The sequence below is a fragment of the Lutra lutra genome, chromosome 5, assembly GCF_902655055.1.
Source record: "Lutra lutra chromosome 5, mLutLut1.2, whole genome shotgun sequence".
Taxonomy (NCBI): Eukaryota; Metazoa; Chordata; class Mammalia; order Carnivora; family Mustelidae; genus Lutra; species Lutra lutra.
This window is the reverse complement of record NC_062282.1, coordinates 95236737-95263293: the sequence shown is the minus strand read 5'-3', so window position 1 is coordinate 95263293 and position 26557 is coordinate 95236737. Positions and strand designations below refer to the sequence as shown.

The 26557-nt window shown below is 36.0% G+C and overlaps 1 protein-coding gene across 5 annotated transcripts in view; it reads left to right on the top strand.

Annotated features, from left to right (window-relative positions):
* Positions 1 to 26557, top strand: part of ADAMTS6 (ADAM metallopeptidase with thrombospondin type 1 motif 6) — a 312212-nt gene that overhangs the window by 266730 nt on the left and 18925 nt on the right. For all 5 annotated transcript variants that reach the window (XR_007127597.1, XM_047730844.1, XM_047730845.1 and 2 more), the window contains 2 exons: positions 9592 to 9721; positions 18772 to 18976. Coding sequence is in view for 4 of the 5 variants with exons in the window: in XM_047730844.1 (XP_047586800.1) it covers positions 9592 to 9721; positions 18772 to 18976 (335 nt within the window). In the remaining variant the exon portion in view is untranslated. The remainder of the gene's footprint in view (positions 1 to 9591; positions 9722 to 18771; positions 18977 to 26557) is intronic.

Genomic DNA, 26557 nt, shown 5'->3' with positions numbered 1-26557 from the left:
TTTGACACAACACAAGAATAATGTGCACTTAAAAGTACAGCAGTTTGGGGTGCCTGGGTGGCTCAGTTGGTTAAGCGTCTTTGGCTCGGGTCATGATCCCAGGGTCCAGGGATTGAGTTCCACATCAGACTCGCTTAGTAGTGAGCCTGCTTCTCCCTCTCCCCCTGCTCATTCTCTCTCTCTCTTTCAAATAAATCAAATCTTCAGGGGGAAAAAAAGGTATAGTAATTCCATTATAACAAAACAATTTTAAAATTGTCTTTTAAAGGTAATTATTAGAAAAAATATAATACAATCTTTAGGCTCATACTAATACCTGACTGAAAGAAAACATCTCTCATAGTACCAGATAAAACAGGTAAATGCCTTACATTTTCACAGATGTCCTTTTAATTTCTTCACTAATTCTAAAATACGTAACATCTTTTTAAAAGATTTTATTTTCGAGGCTCCTGGGTGGGTTAAGCCTCTGCCTTTGGCTCAGGTCATGATCTCAAGGTCCTGGGATTGAGCCTCGCATCAGGCTCTCTGCTCAACAGGGAGCTTGCTTCCCTCTCTCTCTCTGCCTGCCTCTCTGCCTACTTGTAATTCTCTCTGTCAAATAAGTAAGTCAATAAATCTTTTTAAAAAATTATTTTTAAGTAAACTCTACATCCAACTTGGGGCTCAAACTCACTACTCTGGGATCCAGAGTCATAGGCACTACCAACTGGGCCAGCTTGGCACCCCAAGCTACCTAACATTTTTTAAATCACTAATAATGGTCAATTCACACTATTAGTGAACTAACAGAATGTGCTTCAAACAAATGAGTGTTTTCAGAGTCTTTTATAAACACAATAATAATATGTAATATGTATTACAGCTTATAAATTATACACTGTAATTTTGATACAAATTCAGAGTGGAGAAGCCCCAAAATGGGGCAGAGAGAAGAAAACAAAATCCAATTGTTTTTCAAGATTCAAAGTAGACTTGATTGAAATCAAGTATGAAAGACATAAAAAGGTCAAATCTTATAACTAAGTTTACTTCTCTTTGATTTAGGACTTAGCATCCTTAAGTTACTTTCAGATTTAAGTAAAAAATAACAGATGGAAATTTTAGTTTGAATAATTAGGAGGACTTTACTCATTGCCATTTATTTCCCTTTGAAGAAATATAGTTATATAGTTAGTTTTTAAGGAAAATTCCCTGCAAAAAATCCTTTCTGTTTGAAGTTACACAATGTACTATTGTTTGAAACTATGAGCGTCATTTTACATTTGATTCCTGTATACACCAACTTAGACATAAAATAGATCACTGTGATGTTTTTAATAATACAAGTCCCTCATAGAAATTGACTTGAGTTTAGAAAAATAAAGATTTATATTCATCTGTGTTTGTTGTTCCCAGATTTTCTCTTTGGTCTTTGAAATGTAAAATAGTTGTAGGACTAGACAAACTCTATCATTGCTCTGGGCATGGCTTTTCCCTATTCACTTCTCCGGTATCCTCTTCTTTTAGGTCATTTTCAATGTTGGGAAGTAAGAGTGCCCTATAATATATGGGTTTAGCTGTGCCAGGCATCATAGCAGGGCACCTGTGAACATCTCAGCTCTGGATAGCCTTGTCTCTGTAGCCCTCAATGGCACTGGCTCAGTTATCATACATGGCCTGAAGAAGAGCAACAGCTCTAGGCAATTCATGCTCTTAGTTGGTTCACACTTCTAGAGGAAATGTTTGCTCATTTGTTTGTCTATAATAATTATTTCTATTTATCTTTTTACTTAAGCATGTGGCTTCTCTTATATAATACACTTAAAATTGTTTTTGGAATTCTCCTGTGCATTTTCAATATTATTTAAGCTTTCTAACTTCTTTTAAAAAGTTTTATATATGAAAGTTTGGTGTGTTAACCTGATTTTTTTTACTGTTACTCCTGCATATTTTGGCTTGCATTTTCTGATGTTAGGATGTATAGCTGAAGGCAAGAAGTCTCTGCTGACCCCAACATTTCCCCTGGTGCTATTTTCCTTCCTGTTTCATCTTGTTTCTATTGCTTTAGAGATTTTATTCTTCCCTAACATGATCAGGGCCTGCATACATGTTCACTCACTGAAAAACTTGGGTAAGGCTGAAAGCAAAATTTAAGTGCATTCCTATTGTATTAATGATTTGTGTGTCACAGGTCATGTTTCACTTCACAAACATTTTGTCCTAAATAGCATTTTTAACAGTCATAACATTATGCATCTTTCAAAATACATAAAATCCTTTTGGAAAAAAATTAAATCTTTTTATTTTGTTTTTATTTTTATTTTTTTAAACCTTTTTAAATGTAAACATCATCCCAATTTTATAGGAACTTCTGATATTACTATTCCCATGTTTTTTTATTTGAGTAAATTAGTAAGCTATACAGCTTTTTTATAACTCAAATCTGAAATATTTGCTCTTTGGTTCTAAGAAAGTAGCTGGTGTTATCTATAGCTAGAAGAAAAGCCTTGGGGATGCCTAGGTGGCTTAGTCAGTTAAGCCTCTGTTCACGTCATGATCTCAGGGTCCTGGGATCGAGCCCCATGTTGGGCTCCTCATCCACGGGGGGAGTCTGCTTCCCCTTCTCTTTGCCCGTCTCCCTACACACACTGCTCTCTCTCTCTCAAATAAATAAATAAAATCTAAGAAAGAAAGAAAGAGAGAAAGAAAGAAAGAAAGAAAGATAAATAAAAAGAAAATGAAGGAAGGGTAAGGGAAGGAAGGAAGGGAGGGAGGGAGAAAGGAAGAAAGAAAAGCTTCTGGGCACCTGGCTGGCTCAGCTGGTAGAGCATGTGACTCTTGATCTTGGGGCCATAAGTTTGAGCCACACATTCAGTATAGAAATGTGTACTTGAAAATACAGTCTTTAAAAAAATAAAAGGAAACCTTTTCTATTGGTAATAAACTCAGCACAGTGTATAGAAGTTTAAGGTCTTCTTCTACTCTCAACATCATTTCTCTAAAATTTTTAGTAAAGTATCAAAAACAAGCTCCTATAGATCATGGAAATTTCTTTTTAGTATATTATGAGTCAATTCTTTACTGGAAACTTGCCTCTCACAAATTCCTATTTCTAGCTGTGTTCTGCCTCTTGACATGTTTACCCCCTATCATGTGTATGTCTATTGGTAAGAACCCCACCACTGAAACAAGACTACAAAACTAAAGGAATTTAACAAATGTGTGTTTTCCAGACTTATTATTCTGTAGAAAATGGGGGCAAAGTGGACGTAAAAGGGAAAGAAACTGAACAACTGAATTGTGGAAAAGAAAAGAGGAGATAATTTTCGTAAAATTTTGAATCTGGAAGAAACATTAAAAATGATTTAATTTGATTGCCTTGTTTTACCCAAGAAAGTGAAAACTTACCTTAGGTCATTTCTCTAAACTGCCCAGAACTCACAAAAAGGTATAATAACAAGAGAAAGTAAAAAGGGATAAGATAGAAAAGAGTGCTTAAGATCACTGAAGATCAGGGAAAGAGAAATCAGACAACAGTATGACAAGATAGGAGGACCGTAAAACCAAAATGATTAGACCTGAAAATGTATTATTTTATTAGATGAGGTACTTTCCATAATGTAATTATATTGGCACTTGTCTTATTCCCCCCATTTTAATGTAATCTTACTGAAGTCAAAACTATCTCACTAATTTTACCCCTTACGATAATGAAAAACCATGCCTTAAACATAGTAGGAATTAAGTGAGTTAAATTAAGTGAGACACTTCCCATGGAAGACATTCCTTTTAATATCTAATGAGTGGTAGAAAATCCCTCCAGGGACGGGCATGTGTGCGGCTCAGTTAATTAGGTGTCTGATTCTTGGTTTTGGCTTGGGTCCTGATCTCCCAGTCATGAGATGGAACCCTGTGTGAGATTTGATATTCTCTTTCTCCCTCTCCCTCGGCCTTCCCCCGCCACTCTCTCTCTCTCTCTCTCTCTCACTTTCAAATAAATAAATGATATCTTAAAAAAAGGAAAAAAAAGATTCCCTCTTGGGTTAGTATGACTTCAAATAAATGCAATATGTATATGCCCCACCCTACCTTACCATCGTTAAACAGAGTCGCTGCAGAAAAATACAATATTTTAAAGTTGCACTGTGTGTGTGTGTGTGTGTGTGTGTGTGTGTGTGCGTGCGCGCGCACGCGCGCGCACGCGTGCGCATATAATCCTGTGTTTCCTTGGAACATCTAGTTTTGCTTAGGACAGAAGGGAAGACACTGGGAAATACAGTGAAATGAAGCCTTTGAAAGATAAAAACTAGCAGGAAGCGATTCAGAAGAAGAAAGTATATGCCTGGAGCAGATAGGTACACTGGGTGCCTGCTGTTAGATCCAACGCAGATGGAGTTTACTCTGCCCTGCAAATGTGTGTGTCTGGCCAATAATCACACAGCACAATAGCCAGATTCCATCAGTGAGAGGCAGAGCAAAGAGAATATTCCCCTTCCCCCTGGCACTTGTTGCTCTTTGGATGCTATCTACAGTGAAGATTTAAATTAACATTGCTAGCTATATGCTCTACATATTTTGGTTATATAGAGTGTTGTCTTGGTTGCTAGCTACTTTAGATGCAGTGGTTAAGCAAATTGTTGTCTTAGCCACCAACAACATTTGTAGTATAAGCTCAAACATTTTGACTTTTTTCTCCCCTCTTCCTCTTCAGAAAACTGTTTCTTGGGTAGATATGATACGCTATGCTGCTAGGTTAAGTTACTTAGATGTTGGTTAGCCCATCAATCCCAAGGATGCATTTATACCTCTCTTTATACCTCTCTTTTCATTATGGACTCACTCACATGTAGTTATAGACTGCTTACTCACCAATTGAATGGTCTAAGACTGGAATCCTAAGTCTTGAGAGTAGATATGAGAAGACTTAGAAGGTCTTTCTCCTGCTGCCCCATATACCTCTTGGTTTAACAGATTTCAAGTGAACTTTAGGTGGTAATTTATGAGCATCAGGTTCCCTCCTCTCTGCTTTTAAAATGATCAGCTGTTCTGTGAAAGACAATATATTGCCAAATATTGTTACAAATGAGTATATAATAATTATAAAATTATTTAATTTTATGAAAAAAGAAAGAAGTGGGATATAAGAACATTGAACAGCCTATAAGAGGAATAGAGAAGGGATTGAAAAGGAGGAGAGGAAATTGAGAGGCACTATGGTCTCTAGAACCTTTGCTCAGGATTGGCCCTAGGAATGTGGCTGCTGAGCAGAAGACCCTATGGTCTTCACTTGAACCATCACCATCTCCGAGAGTAAGCATAGTGGTTGAAGGATTCCATCTAGACAGACTTGCAGTTTCCTGGGCTTCTATATAACTTTCCTGGGCTTTATGTTCTTTCAAAATACTAAAAGCCATTTCCTGATAGATAGCTAGAGCAGTGATACAAGTTGGGTACTCCTTCCTTTCACTGGACAAGAGAAACTTTGGTAGGAAAATAGATCATCTATAACTTTTTTAAAAAAAGATTTATTTATTTATTCATTTGAGAGCATGAGCAGGGGGAGGGGCAGAGCAAGAGGAAGAGGGGAAGCCGACTCTGAGCTGAGCATGGAACATGTTGCAGGGATCTATCTCATGAGACTGAGATCATGACCTCAGCTGAAACCAAGAGCTGGTCACTCAACCCAGCGCCCTGGTCATCTGTAACTTTTAACTATTGGCTGAAAGTTAAATATTAAATATAAGATCTGATCAATTTAAATTTAGAGACTAAAATTAATGGTTATGTTTGTATGTTAAGAACCATCATATTTGATTCTTTGATAAGCAAATTAGAAATCTCTAAACATATCCACCCATTTTAGAGAGTTTTAAGTAAATATGTATTAGTAGTGACATTTTGGTACTTAAATTTGATGATATGAAACCATTAATTTTTTTAACCATGGAAGAGAGATTATGTTAACTAAACAGGTATAGAATTTGCATCTGGTAACTTTAGATGTTTAAAAATAAAATGCAATTAGTGCAGTTTTAAATTTGACCAATTATATTCCGTAGAACATCTGCATATCTCCAGGGGACATGGACACTAGATTACTAGAATTTTGTTTTTGATTAGGCATTTCTGACTGGCCATGTGCACATTTTCTGTTTTTGGTTATAAAACGTAAGTCTTTAGATTTGAAGACATAGTGATTTTTGTAACTGGATGTAATTATTCTCAAGCTTTGAATCAACTTCTTAGCAATGTTTTACAGATTACTTTACAATATTTATTTTGTTTTACAGATTACTTTAAAGAAGCTATATATAAGAGGCTTAATCATATAAAAGATTCTAAACTCAATCATTTTTCTTTTTGACTTAGTTGAGATTATTTCTACTTGATCTGTATTTTCTACTTTCTAAAGCTAAAACCTTCATTTTCCTTAGTCCCAGAGTATGTGTTTCAAAATCCATCCTAAATTAGGTGCATTGGTTTAGAGTTATCCTGTTGCTACTGATTTAAAAAGAAAAAAAACAAAAACAAAAAACTGTGAATCTGCCAAGTGTGGGGGTAAAAGTTGGAAGGGGATTTTTATGCTGCTAGAGGAAGATAGATCAGCATTGTCAGAAGATCTGGAATAGATTCCTGGTATAGTCAGTTCTTGAGTGTGAAATACCACAATGTCTAATAGAACATTTTAGAAGAAAATTAATACAAGATGAATGCAAGGAAAAATGCATCTTCATGAAATATAGAGTAATTTCAGCTGTTTATTCAAGGACTTTAATTTTTACTTCATAAAAATTAGTGTTCTGAAATTTTATGAAACTGAAGTGAACCCCCAAAATGCCCAAATTCCTAGTTTTTAAGAAGTCTGGAAGGCATGACCAAAATTAACTCAATTTATAATTCTTAGCACTTAGTATCTCTTAACCACAGTTCCTTTTCGTGACTATTCTCTGTTGAATGAGTGAATGAATGAATGAATGAATGACTTGTCAACCACATTTCAGTGGCATGTTCAGTTTGTGTACTATGTAATTTTAAACTAATTATTGGATCCCACTAAAAAGCAAAATAGCCCAAAAATAAAGATCCAGAACAAGGATATGAAATTATAGAAATTTTTTATTTTGTTCCTTTTGTGATTTTATTTACTTTCCAATTTTTCAACAATAAATGTTATGTAGTTAAGCTTTTCAAGATACATATGTGGTTGGAATTTATCTTAGGATCAGATATAAATCTCACCTCTAATAACTAATATTTCACCTGTGATTCAAATTACAGAGGCCTTGCTTTTACATTAAAGGCTACTTTTAAAAACTAATGTATTATAACCAAATGACATTTCTAGGGCTAATTTAAAAGAAGTAGAATTTTATCTTAACCTGTAGAAACTGAACTGATGTTCCTGACATTGATGCAAAGCAACATCAGTTTCATTTTGTAGTGTTGAAAATGTTTATTCTTTCCTGAAAAACAACCAAGTATTGAATTGAATGAAACTTTCTTATTGCAAATGTAATCAGATTTTTTATTATTAAATATAATTATCACAGATGGGTAAACTTATATAAGTCCTCTGTGTAAGTGGATGGTTTGAGTCCCCCTCTCCAAGTATAATCATATTTGAATGGCTTTAAAAAAAATGATCATCCAAACATACAAAAATAACCCCCTACTCTCCCTAGTAGGAACAACGTGTTGAACTAGGTGGATGAATATTCTGAGTCACTGTGGCAATTGGTAGTTGAATCCTATGACTAATGTTGAGATTTTTGTCTAGGTGGGTCACATGGACTTAGTTATCTGCCCCCTGGAAAGACACAATGGGGAGATATTATCGGATGAATACTGTGGAACATGTGTGAATGGATCACAGTGATGCCTGATGTGAATCATTCTTCCCACAAAAATGTAAAGTTTAATAGTTTAAAAATTCCAAACTGTTGTCACATAAACTGAGATTTGGCCTATTCTAGGGGTTAGGACGGAATGAATACAACACATATTCTAAGTTATTTTGCCAGTAAGTTGTTGGCTATATTTTAGACCCCTAAATTTAGGAAAACCTAAAAATTTATTCAAAGAGATTAGTAAAAGTCTTGGGTCACTACAAATAGTAAACTATACCTTCTTCTACTACTCTCCACCACCACAGAGGCTCCAGGACTTAATAATTTTCCTAATCAGAGTCATAGATTTCTCTATCTTGCTTAGTTAAAAGTATGTGTAGCCTGATGTCTGAGGCACCCCACCTGCAGAATATTCAAGACTCTTAAAGGACATTGGGGGAAGCATTGATATATGTCTTTTAAGGTGATATTTCCTTCACTGAATGATCCTATTGTACATTGATTTCCCTAATTTGAGATTAATGTCTTTAGAGTATTATTAAAAGCAGATGAAAAAAAAAAAAGCAAAACTGTGGGTTTGTGTGGGGCTAGCTAGGTGTGAAGCTGTGGTTTCCTGGATACCGCTAATGCTGTTTTTATAACTCTTTCTGGCTAATTTCACTTACCTGGTTATAGAGATAAGAGGGGGATTAGGGGGGCAGTTTATGCTTTTATTTCCAATTCCAGGAGTAACCTGTTACCTCTATATGATCTGAAACATATATCATTGTTTTTAGTTTTACTTTTTCTCTGATATCTTGGTATACCTAGCTTTGCTTCTTTAGATTCCTTGACACTAAAGTAAAAAATGAGCTTGCTTAAGTTCTACTCACTCAGGGATGTTTACAAATAACAGTGTGTTTGTGTGCGTCTTTGTATTTTGTGAAATGTGAATAAGTTGTGGTGGATATCTTTGCCAATAAATAATAAACATAGAATTTTACAATTCCTTTACAAACATATAGAATTTTACAAATTTTATAATGAGAATATTTTTAGCTGTGGCAAACAGTTCACATAGACTAATTTTTAAGACTGAGATAATAATCTTCTGAGTTATTATTTCAAGGAATATATATATAGCTGTTTGACAGTGGTATAATCAACAGAGGGCCAACTCTGTTAAAACAAACAGACTAATGCAGTCTAAAAGAGGCCTACAGCAATCTTTAAATTCTAGACTTTGTGGGCTTTTAGAAAAATAAATCTGTAAGTGGAAGAAAAAGAATGAAATGTGTGAATGTAATGTGTTCCTGACAAAGACTAAATTGATGGGATTTGTCCTACAAAATACCAAAAAGTAAATTTGTCCCTATTGTCTTATTTTTAAATAGATAACAATCATTGTTTTGCATTGAAATGTATATTCATACATTTTATCTGATGACCTGCTGGGAAAATAAAGTTTGGTTTTTTGTTTTTTGTTTTTGTTTTTTTAAGGTAAGCATGAAGAAGAATACACAATGGGAATACAATGGGAATAATAATTGATTAAAATTACCTGAAAACAGTTATGTTTCTAAATATGAGAACAATAATTTTGCCTAAAATTGAAGTATAACGACCAGGCCTTCTCTCCTTTTTAGAGAAGCAGTCAAGTGTTTCTGGAACAGATAAGACAGCAGCGATCCAGTGAGGTTGATTCCCCAGAAGAAAGCTATGCATACCTAATTTATTGGAAAGTAAACTACTCTTCAATTAATGATGTCCTCTTTTTCTCAAGGTGTCCAAAGACAGGAGGTGGTCTGTAAAAGATTGGATGACAACTCTATTGTCCAGAACAATTACTGTGACCCAGACAGTAAGCCACCTGAAAATCAAAGAGCCTGCAACACTGAGCCCTGCCCACCTGAGTAAGTAAGAGTGTGAAGTTATAATTATTTTAAGTACAAAGAGAAGAATGCTTAGCTATTCATATTTGGAAACATATTCATATGTTAGAAAAGGGGATAAAGCATTTCGGAGGGTAAAGATTCCTATTTATCCATAGATTTCAGTTATTAACCCCTTTAAAACAGGAACATCCGTAGATTGATCCTGGCACAGTGCTGGAAATTACCAGATTTCATCAGTTCTAAGGCGTACCTTTTCACATTTTAACATCTTGGAGATTGAAATTCATCTTGCCATTGATAGTGTGTTACTTACGATAATAATCAGTATTGTTTTAATTTTTTTTAACGGTCTATAAAATAATGGTATCTTTTTTTTTTAATTATGGTATCTTAAATTCAATAAAACACAGTAGATTGGTATGCAGTCATATCTTTTCCAGATATTTATCCTAAAGGCCTAGAGACTCTTAAAATGTTTGGGAAACATTTTATAATGGATTATCAATGCTTTAATTTGTTGACCAGTTTTAAGTTGTGTCATCCTAAATCATCCTATCTTCTGCATGTTGGGCACAGGCACGGAGGTGAACTTCAGACTCATTCTGTTGATTAATGTAGCAGTTACAGCTCTGTAAAGGGAGGTATAAGCTAACAGCCCATTCGTGTTAATGATGACTTTTTAAAAAATTTAAATTTAACACTGTGGACCTGCTGTCGGTGAGTCCCAATTTATAATCTGTAAGAACAGTAAGGTTTCTGGGCTGAGCAAAGGCATAATTAGAGACCCCTGCCTGACTCAGTTGGTAGAGCATGCAGCTCTTGATCTCAGGGTCATGAGTTCAAGCCCCATGTTGGGAATATAGATTACTTTTAAAAAATTAAAAAGAAAAAAGGCAGTGACTACATGAGAAAAGACAAAAATGCTGAAGACAAAGATACTGAGTTGGTCATGATCTCTGTAGGGCTTTTGCCTGTTTGACAACTGCAAGACAGAACATGTGCAAATGGCATTTCATCCTTATTTGAGAAATCAGGGTAAACTTTATCTCCTTGGTTAACTATCCAAACTTGAAATTAATAGGGAAAAGTATGCAAATGAATTTATATATCTCAAGCTCTGTAGAACTGAAGAGAAAAGCTCTATATGCAGTAACGACAGAGAAGTCACAGTAAAGGATTCAGGTCCCTAATATGCTTAAAGCAAGATATGTTCCTTATCTTTGTTTCAATACAATAATGCCTTATGAACTTTCATTTCCCAAAGTCAGTGTCTGTCCAAATATTTGAATCTCAAAGGGAGATATTCACTGCTAGTGTCTTGAAACAGTTTAGGGCAGTGACTACCAAACAAAGAGCACAAAGAATCTAGAGTGAAAGTAGTTTTTATTCTAGGACTTTATTTATTTTTTAAGATGTTATTTATTTATTTGAGAGAGAGAATGTGTGTGTGGGCAAGAGAGACAGAGAGCTAGAGAACACAAGCACAAGCAGGGCGGAAGGGCAGAGAGAGGGGAGACTGGATCCCAGAACCCTGGGATCTTGACCTGAGCTGAAGACAGGCGCTTAATTGACTGAGGCACCCAGGTACCCTATTCTAGGACTTCTAAAATTTCATGTTTCTTTTTTTCAAAATATGATCACAGTATAACTAATTTGTTAAAATCCAGACCCAGGAAAGTATAGAAATATGACCTATAATATGTATTACAAAGACATTTGATTTTTTTTTAATTTTTAAAATTTTTTTAAAATTTGATTTTTAAAAAATTTTTAAACATTTTTCTCCTTTCTGCCAATTACTTTTATAAATTTAACTTGAAAGAAATGGGAAGACTATATAAACTCATGCATAGAAACCAGGGCCAAAATTTTGTTCCTTCCCATATTTCCAACAACTTTCAACATTACTTTCATATAGTTGTACATCTCAACTCATCAAGTTAATTTCCTGACACTCAGGATTTTAAGTATTGTGTTTGGTATTTGATCAGCCATTTAAGACCTCTGAGTGGTCCTGGTCACACCTGTTTTATTTTGGCTTCAACTTTTTTACTTGTTTCAGCTGAAATGCTATTCAAACATCCTTTGAGATTTCAGTGGTTTATCATTCTGTATCACATGTTGTGGGCTTAGATATTACATTGGAATTGTTTTGTAAATATATATGTGTATGTATGTTTATGTATACCTATGTGTATACTATATATATATACTATATATATGTGTCTATATATGTATATTTTAAGGGTAATTGACATTTGAATTAATGTACATAATTAAAATCAAGTTTTCTATCTCCTTTCCTTTTGTAATTCTAAAATAAAAAGTTATTAACTTTTTTTTAGTTTGGAGGTAAGAAGATGGAATTTGAAAAAGAGAAATAAGAATATGAAAAAGAAAATTGGGGCTGACTTTTTCAGAAAGAGCTAAAGATAGGTATCTAAAATATTACTATTTATTAGTCCATTTTTTCTTAGTTCCTTTTAAATTTCTTTTTTATTACTTTGAATTCAGACTATGAAAAAGAAAATCTCAATTCTTTAGAATGGTGGTTGTACATCATAGAATTCCCAGTAGACATTGATATTCTAGAGATGAAAATCATTGAAAGACTACTGAATTCAATAATACTTTAAATTAGTGTGGAAGAAAGGAAAGGAGATTTTTTTTTTAGGTGATGATGTGATGATCATATTTGGTTTTGTAATACATATTAAAGCATAAAGTTTTTAAAACACAGATAAGAAGGGGCACCTGGGTGGCTCAGTGGGTTAAAGCCTCTGCCTTCGGCTCAGGTCATGATCTCAGGGTCCTGGGATCGAGCCCCACATCTGGCTCTCTGCTCAGTAGAGAGCCTGCTTCCTCCTCCATCTCTCTCTGCCTGCCTCTCTGCCTACTTGTGATCTCTGTCAAATAAATAAATAAAATCTTTAAAAACATAAAAATAAATAAAACACAGATGAGTAAAAATAAGAAAATGAAAAATACCTGTTATACTTAAAATACCACTGTTAATATTTTGAAGTATTATCTCGTCTTTTTTCTATGCTTGCATAAACATGTATATAAAACAAAATAATATTATATTATTTCTGATGCTCTGTAGTTAGTTCTCAACATATTTTGAACATTAAATATCTTCTACAGAATTTAGTAGATATGTCATTGTTTAATTTGTTTTCTACTGCTGAACAATTGTGGCTGTGTCTTAGCTTTTGATTCCTTAAGATACCACAGCATTAACAATTTTTGCTATTAAAACTTTGCTCTCTATAACTATGCTCTTATGGTAAATAAATGGGAATAGAATTCCTTATTCAAGTGGAAATATATTTAAGTCTGTAAAACATTGTCAGATTGTTCTCCAGAGATAATGTATGAGTGTATATTCCCACTAACAGCGTATTAGAATGTAATTTCCCTGAACTGCACAACACTGGATATTATTTTTTTTTATTTCATTTCACTTAATTTTATTATTAGAGGCTGAGTGAGCAGGGTAGGGAGAAGGGGCAGAGGGAGAGGGAAAGAAAGAGATTCTTAAGCAGGCTCCATGCACAGTGGGAGCCCAAAGCAGGGCCTGATCTCACAATCCTGAGATCATGACTTGAGCTGAAATCAAGAGTCAGACACTTAACTGACTGATCCAACCAGGCATCCCTGGATATTATTATATTAGAAACAATCTTTGATTATCTTATGGGGAAAAAAAGCCTTGATACCTAATTGTTGTGTTATGTTATACTTCTTGGATTGCAGATGAGACTGAACATTGAAAAACTATGTCCAGTGACCATTCGTATTACTTCTTTTTGATTTTCCCTTCCATGGCCTAACCTATACCATTTTTCTACTGAAGTGTTTATCATTTTGTTGCTGATTTCTATGAACTCTTAATGTATTAAGGGTATTAATTCTTTTACCTCCATTTCGAATATTTTTTCCTTGTTTGTTGTGTATTTTCCATATTATTTATGGTGTTATGATCTATTTTTACTCACAGAAGTCTTAAAATATTACATAGAAAATCTATCACACTTTTATTTCTTTCTTAGGTATAATGTTTAGGAAGGCTTTATCCACTCTAAGATTGTACTTTCGAAGTTTCCTTCAAAGTTTTTCTTCTCTTTATAATGTAAACTTTAATCTTCTTGAAATATCTTTGCCTACTTTGAGGAAAGGGTCTATATTTATTTCCAAATTCCCAGTTCCATTATTAAAATTCCAAATGATATTTTTAAAATCAGAAATTATCTTTTTAAATAATGAAATACTTCAAATGTCTCTTAGTCATATTGGAGACTTTATAAGGAGGGTGTGGAAAAATAGAAGATAGTAAGATTTATCTTTGTGCTTTATAAAGAAAATGACAGGACTAGGAAAAATAGATGAGAGAGGCATTGGTAGAGAAATACTAATTGTGTTTATTTGGAAGACCTTGAAGGGCAGAGGAAGCTTTGCCATGAAAAAATTAATGTGCTCATAGCAGCAGCTCTTTTGTGAGAAACAGTGTAGTAGTCAAGAGGGTAAGGTGAATAGGGACAGGAAAAAAAAAAAAAAAACAAGAATTCCAGAGGCATTCAGTGAAAATGGTGGGATTCCTAACAAAGGCTCAAATAATTGGAAAAAGGAAAAGGGAGGGGTTGATATTAAAGACCATGACTGATAGCAAGCTAGTGCCCCACCATGAGAAAAGGAAGTAATGCTGAGCTGGAATCCAAAGAGAATGACCAAGAGCTCAGTTTTGACCATGCTATCTTTCTATGGCAAGAATGTTTCTATATATGGCCTCATGTGAAGAATTCTTGAACAGTGAATATTATTCCTGTATGATACTGTGGTTTTTAAAGTTGTAAAAATAAGAGGGGCGAAAACAATAGAGTATTATACATTGTGATAATACAGTGACCACAAACTAAGAAACATTTTTTTAAGTAACTGCAATGTGAAAGGCACTGTGCTTTGGGAGAAATGGCTGCCTTGCCTAAAGACAATGTAATTGGGTAAATACCTATAAAAGTAACTATAGTTTAGGCAAAATATGTTAAGCACAATAAGAGAGTTATAAACAAAAGTGCTAAAGGATGCTTGGGCTGGGGAGAAATTTTTACTCGGGTGTTAGGTCAGGTTTTATTTAATGGTATCTTTTAGGATATAATGTTTAACAATTATATTGAGTCATTGTACCTCACCCAAGGACAAACATAATATGTTATTTTAACTTTAGAGGAAGTTTCATCATCAAAATATAAGAGCTGCGGACAATCATCGAAATCATGTAGGCCAACTCCCATCGTGATGAGAGTATGTTAATCTCTGGTGATGTTTTCTCATTGTACCACACGCCACTAATCAAATATCTGACGGCACCTGAATACTTCCAGTACTTAATACTGGCTTATTTCATTGCCACAGTCTCAATTGCTGTAATTTCAGAGATATTTATTACATCCTTTTTTTTTTTTTTTTTTCCAACTTAGAAAAATCTCAGTTGTGAAATGTCTAGGGTATAGAGGCTTATACTCAATATTAGTTTTACTTTCCAATTAATGAGGAATGAGCAGATTTTCTTTTCTTTTTACCAACTTAATGTTTAGCAATTTTTTCTAAAACCTATTTTAAAATCAAACAAAATTGTACCATCTTAATAAGTAATTAATAGTTTACATATTTGAATCTCCCTTTGAGTAAAGATGTTATTGTGAGATTATGAGGATTTTTTTTTAAATTTTGTTATGTTGATTTGTGACAAGGATTAATAATTAGATGCTTGACACTAGGTCAGAGGCTGGGAAGTCTCCCTATCTCTCTCTTTTAATCCAAACATCTAATATCATTTTATTTTCATATGTTCTGCCATTTCCCTTTAAGTTAAAAAGCAAAAATAATACTTTGCTTTTATGCTCAGTGCTTTCTTCAAATATTATGGTTAACCTAGGTTAGGGGGAAATATTTTATAGTGTCTCTCTTATTCCCTGCCCCCAGTAATATTCTTGTTTGTCCTATTAATGTACAGACACTATGGGTCAAATTGACATAGTTTGCACCACACCACTCTTATTTCAGACACTCAAGCCTGAATTCTACAAGTTGTTAATGTCTAATGGATATGAAGACACTTGTGAGGACGAAAACAATTTGACCACTTGGTGTTGAGAAGAGCTCAGAAAGAAGCTTCCCAGTGTTGTTCAGACTATAACAATTCAACCATTGATATTTCCAGAATTTTTATGTTAATATTTTTACCACCAAATCTAGAGGAGAAAATAAGGAGAAGGTCATCAGAGGGTCAAATACAATGGCGTGAAGGAAGCTGTATGTCTTAAACTGGATAGAGGAATAAAGAATATGCAGTGGCAAAATTGCCAAACTATTTAAATAACTTGGGTGTGATTTAATCCTTTAGAGAGACATGGGAAGGGATGATTTGGTGAGCAATAAAGATGCAACAGGGACTGAAATCAGAGTTCGAGTCAGAAGGGAAATTGGGAGGGTGGTTAATACTTTTACTTTCATACACCAAATTAAATGCTAGACTGATACATCTAGACTAAGAGACGTTTGGCAATAAAAGAGAGGGCAAAGAATAAAAAGGCGGAGGTGGACCTGACCTCGTCCAGCAAAGAACAGCAACACCTCCTGAATCACTGCTGTTACTCTGGGCACCTGTGTTTAATTTGAAGGCCTCCATCCCTCTTACATTATGAGACCTAATGAGATCATGGCTGGAGGTGGTATGACTGGACTTTTTGTGGCTGAGTTGTACACATTTCTGTTTTATCCCCTAATCTTGGTGATGAAATCACTGTTGCGAATTGAATCAGAGTTTCACTATGGCTGGCATGCAAGTTATTATTCTCAGTACACATTTTCCTCTTTACCAAAAATGGTACTAACAACTTGGGATCATGTTCATCTGTGGAAAACAAAATGGAAAGAATATGAAAATCCTTTAAATCTCCTCTGGAAAATGACTTAGAAAAACAACATTAACATCAGATTCTCAGGATTAAATCATCATTCTTTAAGTGAATTTTAGGTTGAAAATTTTTAGTTTTTGGAAAGATGTATTCTAACTTTGAGAAACTGGTTAATTACAATATTTTTAAAAGCTGTAACTAAAGATAATACAAATAATAGTGAATAAAGGCCGTTGTTGCATATTTGGCTAACTACAGCTCAAATATAGAACCTAGTACTCTGACTTCACTGAGGTGTTATCTCCTACATACAAAACTTGGCACAATTAACTAAACTCACAGAAATCGTGAGAAATTTGTTCTTAAGCTTTCATACTCTTCTGTCTGGAGAGTCTCTTAACCTAAGAGTTGAGCATATCCACTGAGGATAGTTGCATAATCTATAATCACAGATTGAAGAAAATGACTTGTGACCTCATGCTTGTGACCTAGATCCTACTAGTTAGCAGAGTTAAGAATGAAATTCAGTGGAGGCAGTAACTGCTGGGGGATCTAGTCCTAGTTTCAACACTGCTCTTTTCATGATTTTGGAGAACCATTTTCCTCACACTACTCTGACTTCCTCTTCTATAAAACGAAGTACAAAACCTTGAATATAGTTGGCATTCAGCATATATTTATGAAATTAAATACAATATTATATCAATCAGGATTCTGGTTGGAAATAACACAACTTCGACTTCAGCTCTTTCTGCACAGAAGAGGGTTTGTTGGTTTCTTAACAAAGCTGAGGGAAGGGCAACAGTGGATTTCATTTAAGGAAGGGCTCCAGGACTCAAATACCATCAGGGCTGTCTAGTTCCTCTGCATTCTTTCACCTCAGCTAATTCTACTGGCAGGCCACATGGCCACCAGCAGCTCTTACATCTTAATGCTCTTTTGTGACAAAAAGGGAAAGACCCCTTTACTCTAGTATAGATAGAAAAATTTTAAAGCCAAATTCTCATTGGTCTGATTGGTATCTTGATTCACACCTTTTAACCAAATAATGTCCCTCAGAGAGTGAGTTCTGCAGACGTTTTACGTACATACACACATGCACACACATATACACACACTGAAATTACATATATGTGAAAGTTCAGTGATGACTTTAGGAAAAAAGAGTGGTTCACCTATAAACGTGAAACGTGTTCCTTTTGTTTTCGGTTTCCCACACTAGCTGCATAGAAGCTGTTTTCAGGAGTAGAGGGATCAAAACAAGGGACCTCCATGTTTTCATGAAGCTGGCTCAGGCTCTGCTCTTGGTGCAGGTGTTTAAAGACTCCTACATCTTCAGCATGGAAATCTGGGCTCTCTCTGCTCCATTAGCATAGTAAAGGCCTTCTATCTTATGCAGAGCCTGACATGCATTTCTGAAAAACAAACAAACAAACAAACAAACAAAAAAGCAAATTCCTAGCTCCTTTAATGTGGTTTTAGCACAAAGTCCTTGATTGCAGGAGAACCTGCCTCAATGTGATAATAAATAAAGCTACTGCCGCTTTTTTGTTGGATGTCAGACACAATGTTAGAAGCTTTCGGTGGTGTGCTAAAGCAAGCTACTACTGGCTCCTGAAATCCTGTTATTAGCAGATCTTCTCTTGATACGTTCAGCATAGCAAGGATGTAGGTTGAAACTGATGATGGGCATTCACATCACAAAATTGGTAAATGGAACAAATCAAGACCCCTGACCTCCCATACAGACCTGGTTGTTAAACTCTTACCTAGCACATGACTGGAAGCTTCATATTTATTACTTTACTTAATCCTCATCACAGTCTCATGATGTATATTGTTATCTTCATTTTAAAAATTAACTTAGAAAAGGGGAGATATCAGTGTGGTTAAGAACATACATTGCATTACTTGTTTGGACCTGACTTCTGTCTGCTCCAAAGCCCTACACTTGGAAGGCAGCTGACCATGTGTTATCTTTTCCTTAGCAGCCCTTCCATTTGTCATTTCTCACATCAACCAACACTGAAATGTCAGCTCTTTTAGGGAGAGAATGTAATCCATTGGCAGAAGTGCTTTCACTCAGCTAAAAATCTCTGGCTACACTGAGGAAATGTTCTTCTGTGTTTCTTCCACTTCTTGCTGCAGGTGGTTCATTGGGGATTGGTTGGAGTGTAGCAAGACTTGTGATGGTGGAATGCGCACCAGGGCAGTGCTCTGCATCAGGAAGATTGGACCTTCTGAGGAGGAGACACTGGACTACAGTGGTTGTTTAACACACCGGCCTATTGAAAAAGAGCCCTGCAACAACCAGTCATGTCCACCTCAGTGGGTGGCTTTGGACTGGTCAGAAGTAAGGAAACATGAGGCTATATATTTTGAGCTCCAAAGCGTTTAATACTAAGGACACCTAACCATGTGAACGCCTTAGAACTCAACAAGTAGGGACTCCTTAACAGTAAATTTGGTCCTGTTATATTTTATTGCTGCTTGTCAGGAAGTAAGGGTTTTGGAGGTAGTGGGGCATGGTTAAGGAAATCAATGAAAAACTAGACATCAATGTGATTAAAAATAAACCCAAAGTGAATTTGAAAGAATATAATAGTGAGTACTCACATAAGTGATTTTTCTCCCTCTTTGCTATTCTTTTTTTTTCTTCTTTGCTATTCTTGAGCAGCAAAATAAGCTCAGAATTAGTGATAGATCTTTTCTCCCCACGTAATGTAGCCTAACTACATAATTCATACATTTGGATATTTATCAATTTTTAATCACTTACTATATATCTAAATATGTTTTAATTGCTTCTGTTGCATCTGGGGAAGAAACATGGATTTGAGGGTTATAATATACCAAAAAGTCAAATTCAGATTTTATCATTATCTCTGCTTATATGATCGGAGAGGGAGACCTAAGATAATGGTTTTCCAGCATACATGTGTATAAAAGAGCCTAAAACAATCCAAAGGACTCAGAAAAATGGTCTTATGAAAAATAAGGTAACAGGTAGAGTTAATTCTTGACTCCTCATTCTGCATGAGACATAAACATATAAACACCATGCCATTCTCCATATTTCCCAAAGAAGAGTTGAATTCTTCTGTAGTGTTGGTTAATACTAAAAAGAATGAATACCTGGCTACATAACTAAAGGTCATTCTTCCAATTTAGCCAAACAGGATGCATTTCTTGCTGGAAACATTGTGGTACTTGCTTTGGGTATTTCCTGTAGACCTCATAAGTTTGTTAAAATAATAAATAAATAAATAAATAAATAAATAAATAAACAAACAAACAAACAGAAAACATACATTATTCTTTAGGAACCTCTGGATGTAACTTTTCCCCTTCTGAATCTTACTTCTAGAGTGGCCTTATTTTACTAGAGGCATGGGCCTAAAAGAGGGACTGTGTTTAAGATGGTACATGGAAATGGGAGATTCTGACCCATTGTGGTTATCTATGGAATCTGTGGTGGGAGTTGGGAGTGTTCTTACAAGTTTCCTGGCCAAACTCCAGCTCCAGTAATTACATCTGCCTACTTAACTTTTGTGTTTCAATCAAATGCAGAGATATGCTTGGTATTATTCACTGAGTGGTTATGGAAAACAGTATGAAGTTTCTGTTCCTTAAAAGTGGGTGGATTAACTTCTAAATTGATTTTTTTAAAAGGTTTTGTTTATTTATTTATTAAGAGAGAGAGAGAGCACAAGAAGGGGGGGGTCAGAGGGAGAAGCAGACTCCCTGCTGAGCAGGGAGCCCAATGTGGGACTTGATCCTGGGATTCTGGGATCATAACCTGAGCCAAAGGCAGTTGCTTAACCCACTGAGCCACAAAGATGCCTCTCCTAAATTGATTTGAAAGATAAAACCTACTGATAAAGAATAGACATTCTACAGAGTTATACATAAATTGGTAATTTTACCTGAAATTCAGTGCCTAAGACCCTCTAGAAGTTCACAAGTAGCTACTGAGAATGATGACAAATTTGTTATTAGAAAACCATAGTGGAAGACGTGACTTTTGTCTTCAACAGTTTTAACGTTTCAGGTCAAGCCCCTACTTATAATTTAGTGCTAAATAAACACACTGGAATGGGCACTACAGATAACACAAAAGAATCCTGTAAACTTGGGAAAGTAAATGTCCATGAAACAACTAGAGAATGATATAAGATAGTGTTTAATAAATGAGGTAGAAATGTATAAGTGATATAGAAATTTAGAGCTGAGAAGGTCAGAATAGACTGAGGTAGGATCAGAAAGCTTTTTAGGTGATGAGAATTAAACTGAATATTGAAATATGGGATATGAAATAGGGAAGAGATTAGAGAAACTGGAGAAGATATTCCTGATGTCAGGATAGAGTTATTTATTCAGTTACTTATTCAGAAAATATTCTTGAAACAAATGAGTAGAAACACAAACATTTTGTGGTCCAAGTAGGGTGGTGAAGAGAGTTTGTTTTAAAGAGTAAATGGAGGGGCGCCTGGGTGGCTCAGTGGGTTAAGCCGCTGCCTTTGGCTCAGGTCATGATCCCAGAGTCCTGGGATCGAGTCCCGCATTGGGCTTGCTGCTCAGCAGGAAGCCTGCTTCCCTTCCTCTCTCTCTGCCTGCCTCTCTGCCTACTTGTGATCTCTCTCTGTCAAATAAATAAATAAATAATCTTAATAAAATTAAAAAAAGAGTAAATGGAAAAGAAGATTGAGTAAAGTAGTAATAGATAATAAAAAGGATTGAATACAGAAACGTATACATCATCTTTCTACCCAAAGTGGAAAAAAGTAGTTAAGTTCATAAGCAGACACAAGAAGAAATTTCTGCCAACCATGAAAACACTAAAATCACACGCACAGATTTCACGTTAATCTCTTGATCTACACTTTTCTATATCAGTATATTTTTATTTTAACATAAAACAAATATAATCACCTTGAGAAATGGCGTATGTATAGTTATTGTTATTTCCATTTCAAATACCTTTTTTTTTTTAAGATTTTATTTATTTATTTATTTGACAGAGAGAGATCACAAGTAGGCAGAGAGGCAGGCAGAGAGAGAGGAATGGAAGCAGGCTCCCCGCTGAGCAGAGAGCCCGATGCGGGACTCGATCCCAGGACCCTGAGATCATGACCTGAGCCGAAGGCAGCAGCTTAACCCACTGAGCCACCCAGGCACCCTCAAATACCTTTTTAAAGTTTTCTTCTGAAATCAACTTCATATAGGTTGTAATTGCCCTGCTCTTCAAATTTTGATTCTCTGTTGTTTGTTTGTTTTTAGAGAGAGAGCACACGCAAGCAAGCAGTGGGGCGGGGAAGGGCATAGGGACAGGGAGAGAGAGAATCGGTAGCAGGCTCCACACCTAGCCCAGAGCTCTACATGACGCTCCATCTCAGGACCCTGAGATCATAGCCTGAGCCAGAATCAAGAGGCTTAACCAACTGAGCCACCTGGGTGCCCCTAGAATTTTGATTCTCACCCATCCATTCTTAGAGGTGACTTGCTCAAATATGTCTGAGAGGCTCTTAAGCACTCCTGGAGCCTTCCTGAAGAATAGCATGAATAAGTTAGGTGGGCTTTTAATCACATTTCTGCTACCTTCTTTAAGGTAGCTAAATCAGGGGCTCCTGAGTGGCTCAGTTGGTTAAGCACCTGACTCTTGATTTGGGTTGAGGTCATGATCTCAGGGCTCTGAGATCAAGCCCTCCATGAGATCAAGCCTCTGTGGGCTCTGCGATAAGCATGAAGCCTGCTTAAGATTTTCTTTTTCTCGGGGCGCCTGGGTGAGTCAGAGGGTTAAGCCTCTGCCTTCGCCTCAGGTCATGATCTCAGGGTCCTGGAATTGAGCCCCGCATCGGGCTCTGTGCTTGTCAGGGAGCCTGCCTCCCCCTCTCTCTCTGCCTGCCTCTCTGCCTACTTGTGATCTCTGTCTCTCTGTCAAATAAATAAATGAAATCTTAAAAAAAAAAAAAAAGATTTTCACTCTCTCTCCCTGTGCCCCTCCTGCCACCCACCTCAACCCCCACAGCTGTTCATGTACATGTGCTCAAAAACAATAAAATATATAAAGATTTTTAAAAATTAATTAGAAAAAAAAGATAGCTAAGTCAAAGCTTAGGAGAAAGAGGTAGTGCGGAAGATGTCGTATGCACATGTTGGGACTACTGTTTCAAGGGAAGCATTGGTGGCTGCTGTTGTCTCTCCACAGACAATCTGAGAAAACTGTAGGGGTAGGCAAAGGTCAAGAAATGCTGCCATTACCATCTCAAAGATTCTAGTTGAACACTGTCTGCACCATCATCTTTATTCTTTGGATCTTCCTCGGGAAAAAGGACCTAAGCTTTATGCCATATAGGCTTTCCTATTTATTTTCCAAAGGAGTGGTCTACTCTCACACTTCCATTTCCTTACTTTACTAGGATGGCCACTTCTTCCCTAGATGGATTAAAAATAAACGAAAGTAAATAATATTAAGTGAAATAAATGTCTGAGTTGCTATGGAGACCAAAGTGAGAACAAGGAGCCTGTTCTACCTAAAGGAACAGAATACCTCCCACTAATGAAAAGAGGAGGTCCTAGCAACAGGGAAGGGCATATTCTATCTTTTTTAGTTAACTGCTACAAATATTTCACACAATATTCTTTTGACACGCCCCTGGAAACTTCCCTCCTTTTTCAGCCCCTTCCCCACTTCCAACTATCAACTGTCTGAGCTGCGCTAATCACAAGGGAGAGAGGTTCAACTGGTGAAAACATGTTGCAGCAAGAGGAATGTACCCTTTGACCTTTTCCTTTTCTTTGCCAGCACTCTAATATAAAATTTCCATTGTTCCAAAGCCAGGAACCATTTTTCGTTTTCCCCATCAGTGAAACCCACCCGGTGCTTATGGCAAAAGAAAAAAAAAAAGCCAAATTACCTTGGTGGAAAATGGCTCTTCAGCAATCTTTTTGTGAGACTAATGAAGGCACGGCTTTCCCATTTCCTATAATCTAGCTTCACTCTTGGGATCACCCATGCTATGTTGGACTTAAATGGTTTTCTCTTTTTGCCCTCTCTTGGCAAATAACTTTTAAAAGCATTGCTGCATACTGTGGATGGGCTCCAACAATCCTAAGCCATTCTTTTGATGTATTGGAATAGTTTCCTTTGACTCCCACAGAGCAACCATTGAAAAAGATCTGTTTCTTGTACTTACTCTTGGACAAGAGGATAACTGCTGGCATCATATTCAATTGATTTTCTAGGACGTACATTCAGGTAGCATTACTTAAGAAGGACTGAGGGGTGTTGGAAAGGGTGGAAAACCTACCTTCAGGGGACTGTGCTTTGTTTTTGAAGACAGTTGTGACATCGCCTTGTTGATTCTTAGGTTCTACTCTGGTGCTATAACAAAGTGAATTAAACCTATCTCTCCAGAGAGAACTCAGTCCAACCCCAAAATGGTAACATTTCTATCCTTTACATATGAGAGCCAAATTCTTTTCTCTGGTGTGGTTCCAAATACTTTTCTCTACAAAATATGTTTTTCTTTTTTAATCATTGATCATTAAAGCTAAAGCATAAATGCATCTATCATAAAAATTACCTGAGATGAAATCCCACTGAGATGAAAACACAAAACAAATGGTCTGGTCATATTTTGAATAATTGTAAAATTTTGATTTTATGAATAAATAAGAAATATAGGTATTTACCTGCAATAAAGAAAAATAGCGAGAAATAATTTTACCAAAGAATGGATTCAGGGCTGCTGGGTGGCTCAGTGGGTTAAGCCTCTGCCTTCGGTTCAGGTCATGATCTCAGCGTCCCTGGAATTGAGCCCCGCATTGGGCTCTCTGCTCACAAGGGAGCCTGCTTCCCCGCTCTTTCTCTGCCTGCTGCTCTGCCTATTTGTGATCTCTCTCTCTGTGTCAATTAAATAAATATAATCTTAAAAAAAAAAAAGAATGGATTGTCCACTGAAATAGTATCGTCTACACAGCAACCTATAATTTATTGTGAGAATGAATGGAATGGATTTTGATGTTTATAACTATGCTTTCATCTAAAAAAGTGAATTCTATTACTCAACTCAGGATTCAATATCTAATTGTTACTAATGAATTTTAGTGTGTAGTAAAAAAAATATGTAAAAATCTACCCTTTATGTGGGCAGAGACCAATGATTATTTCTGAAGAATGCTCTGAAGCATTAATACCTATTAATCATATACCTAATCATGGCTACATCTTGCTTTTCTTTTTTTTTTTTTAAAGATTTTATTTGTTTATTTGACAGAGAGAGATCACAAGTAGATGGAGAGGCAGGCAGAGAGAGAGAGAGGGAAGCAGGCTTCTTGCTGAGCAGAGAGCCCGATGTGGGACTCGATCCCAGGACCCTGAGATCATGACCTGAGCCGAAGGCAGCGGCCTAACCCACTGAGCCACCCAGGCGCCCCTACATCTTGCTTTTCTAAAATTTCTTATTTTTTAATTTAATTTTATTTCATTTATTTGTTTATTTTAAAGATTTTATTTATGTATTTGAGAGAGAGATCACAAGTAGGCAGAGAGGCAGGCAGAGAGAGGGGGGGAAGCAAGCTCCCCGCTGAGCAGAGAGCCCGATGCGGGGCTCGATCCCAGAACCCTGGGACCATGACCTGAGCCAAAGGCAGAGGCTTTAACCCACTGAGCCACCCAGGCACCCCAAAAATTTCTTATTTTTTTAGACAGTTAAATAAAACTGAAACTGTCAGATGGATAAACCTATTTATCAGAAGGCTAGAGAGATGAAATGTAGGCTGTGTAAAGCAGAAGGAAGAAATAAAAATAAAAACAAGCTGAGAGACATCTCTGCTTGAACATCTCTGACCTAAGATCAAAATAATTTGCCAGATAGAGTTCTCCTTGGATGAATCTGGTCTAAGTGGCATCCCTAATGCCTTTACTGGTTGTTGTTTTTTTTTTACAAGCAATTTTTAAACACTGAATTTTATAATCTCCCTTAAGAAGTACAATATTTGCAGAGAACAGAGGTGAGGCTTTGGCCACAGACATGTAGTATTTGTGGCTAGGGTCTGCAGGGGTCAGGGCTGGTGTATTTATTGAATCAGAAACTGGCAGAAATGTAGTTTTCAGTCATTCATTATTTTGAGAATCCAGTGGATTATCCCTACTTCTAGTGCAATGGGAAGGAATATCCTCAGCTTATTTAGTGGAGTTGGGCTGTAATTTTCTAAAATTATTTTTTTGCCTCAGTAGAGGTTGTCATTGTATTCTCAGCTTTTGCGTATAATCATATATTGTCCCACAGAGAGTTTGTGTCTCAGTATATTTACCTTTCAGAGCTTTGTTCTGGTAGAAACTTGCTATCTGGATTTATCTATAAATCTTTCTCAGTGCTTCAGTTTCTCCCCTGTAGAGTAGGTGTGAAAATAGTACTTCCTAACATTTCTGTGAGGATCAGGTAGAGTATGACATGCAAAGTACTTAGAACACTGTCTGGTGCTTAATAAATATTGGTGTTGCTTTCTCTTTTTATTCTTCTCCCTCTTGATACCAGTGTTACTTGTTTCAGTTTGGTTTTGGTTTCCTGGGAACTTCTAGACATGAATGAATGAATTTTCTGTCATTGCATTGTCTTGCTCCCCTAACTGTTAGCAGGACTTTGGCATAGGCTCTTAGCAAAGACTGCTAGATATTACCACATTCTTCAAATAATAACAGAAGCTTCTTGCTACTGGAAAAAGGTATTCAAATAAGCAAAAAGCATATATCCCCAGCTTTTATATACATACATATGCTTTTAAAATGTAAAGGGAGAGGGGAGTGTCTCAAGTGTATTTATTAATAAATGTTGCCAATATGGAAAACTAATCATAGCTTAAAATACTAAAATTGAATTTATCTATCCTATGTGTTTTTGCCTATCTCCCTAAAGTCAGAATTAATCTT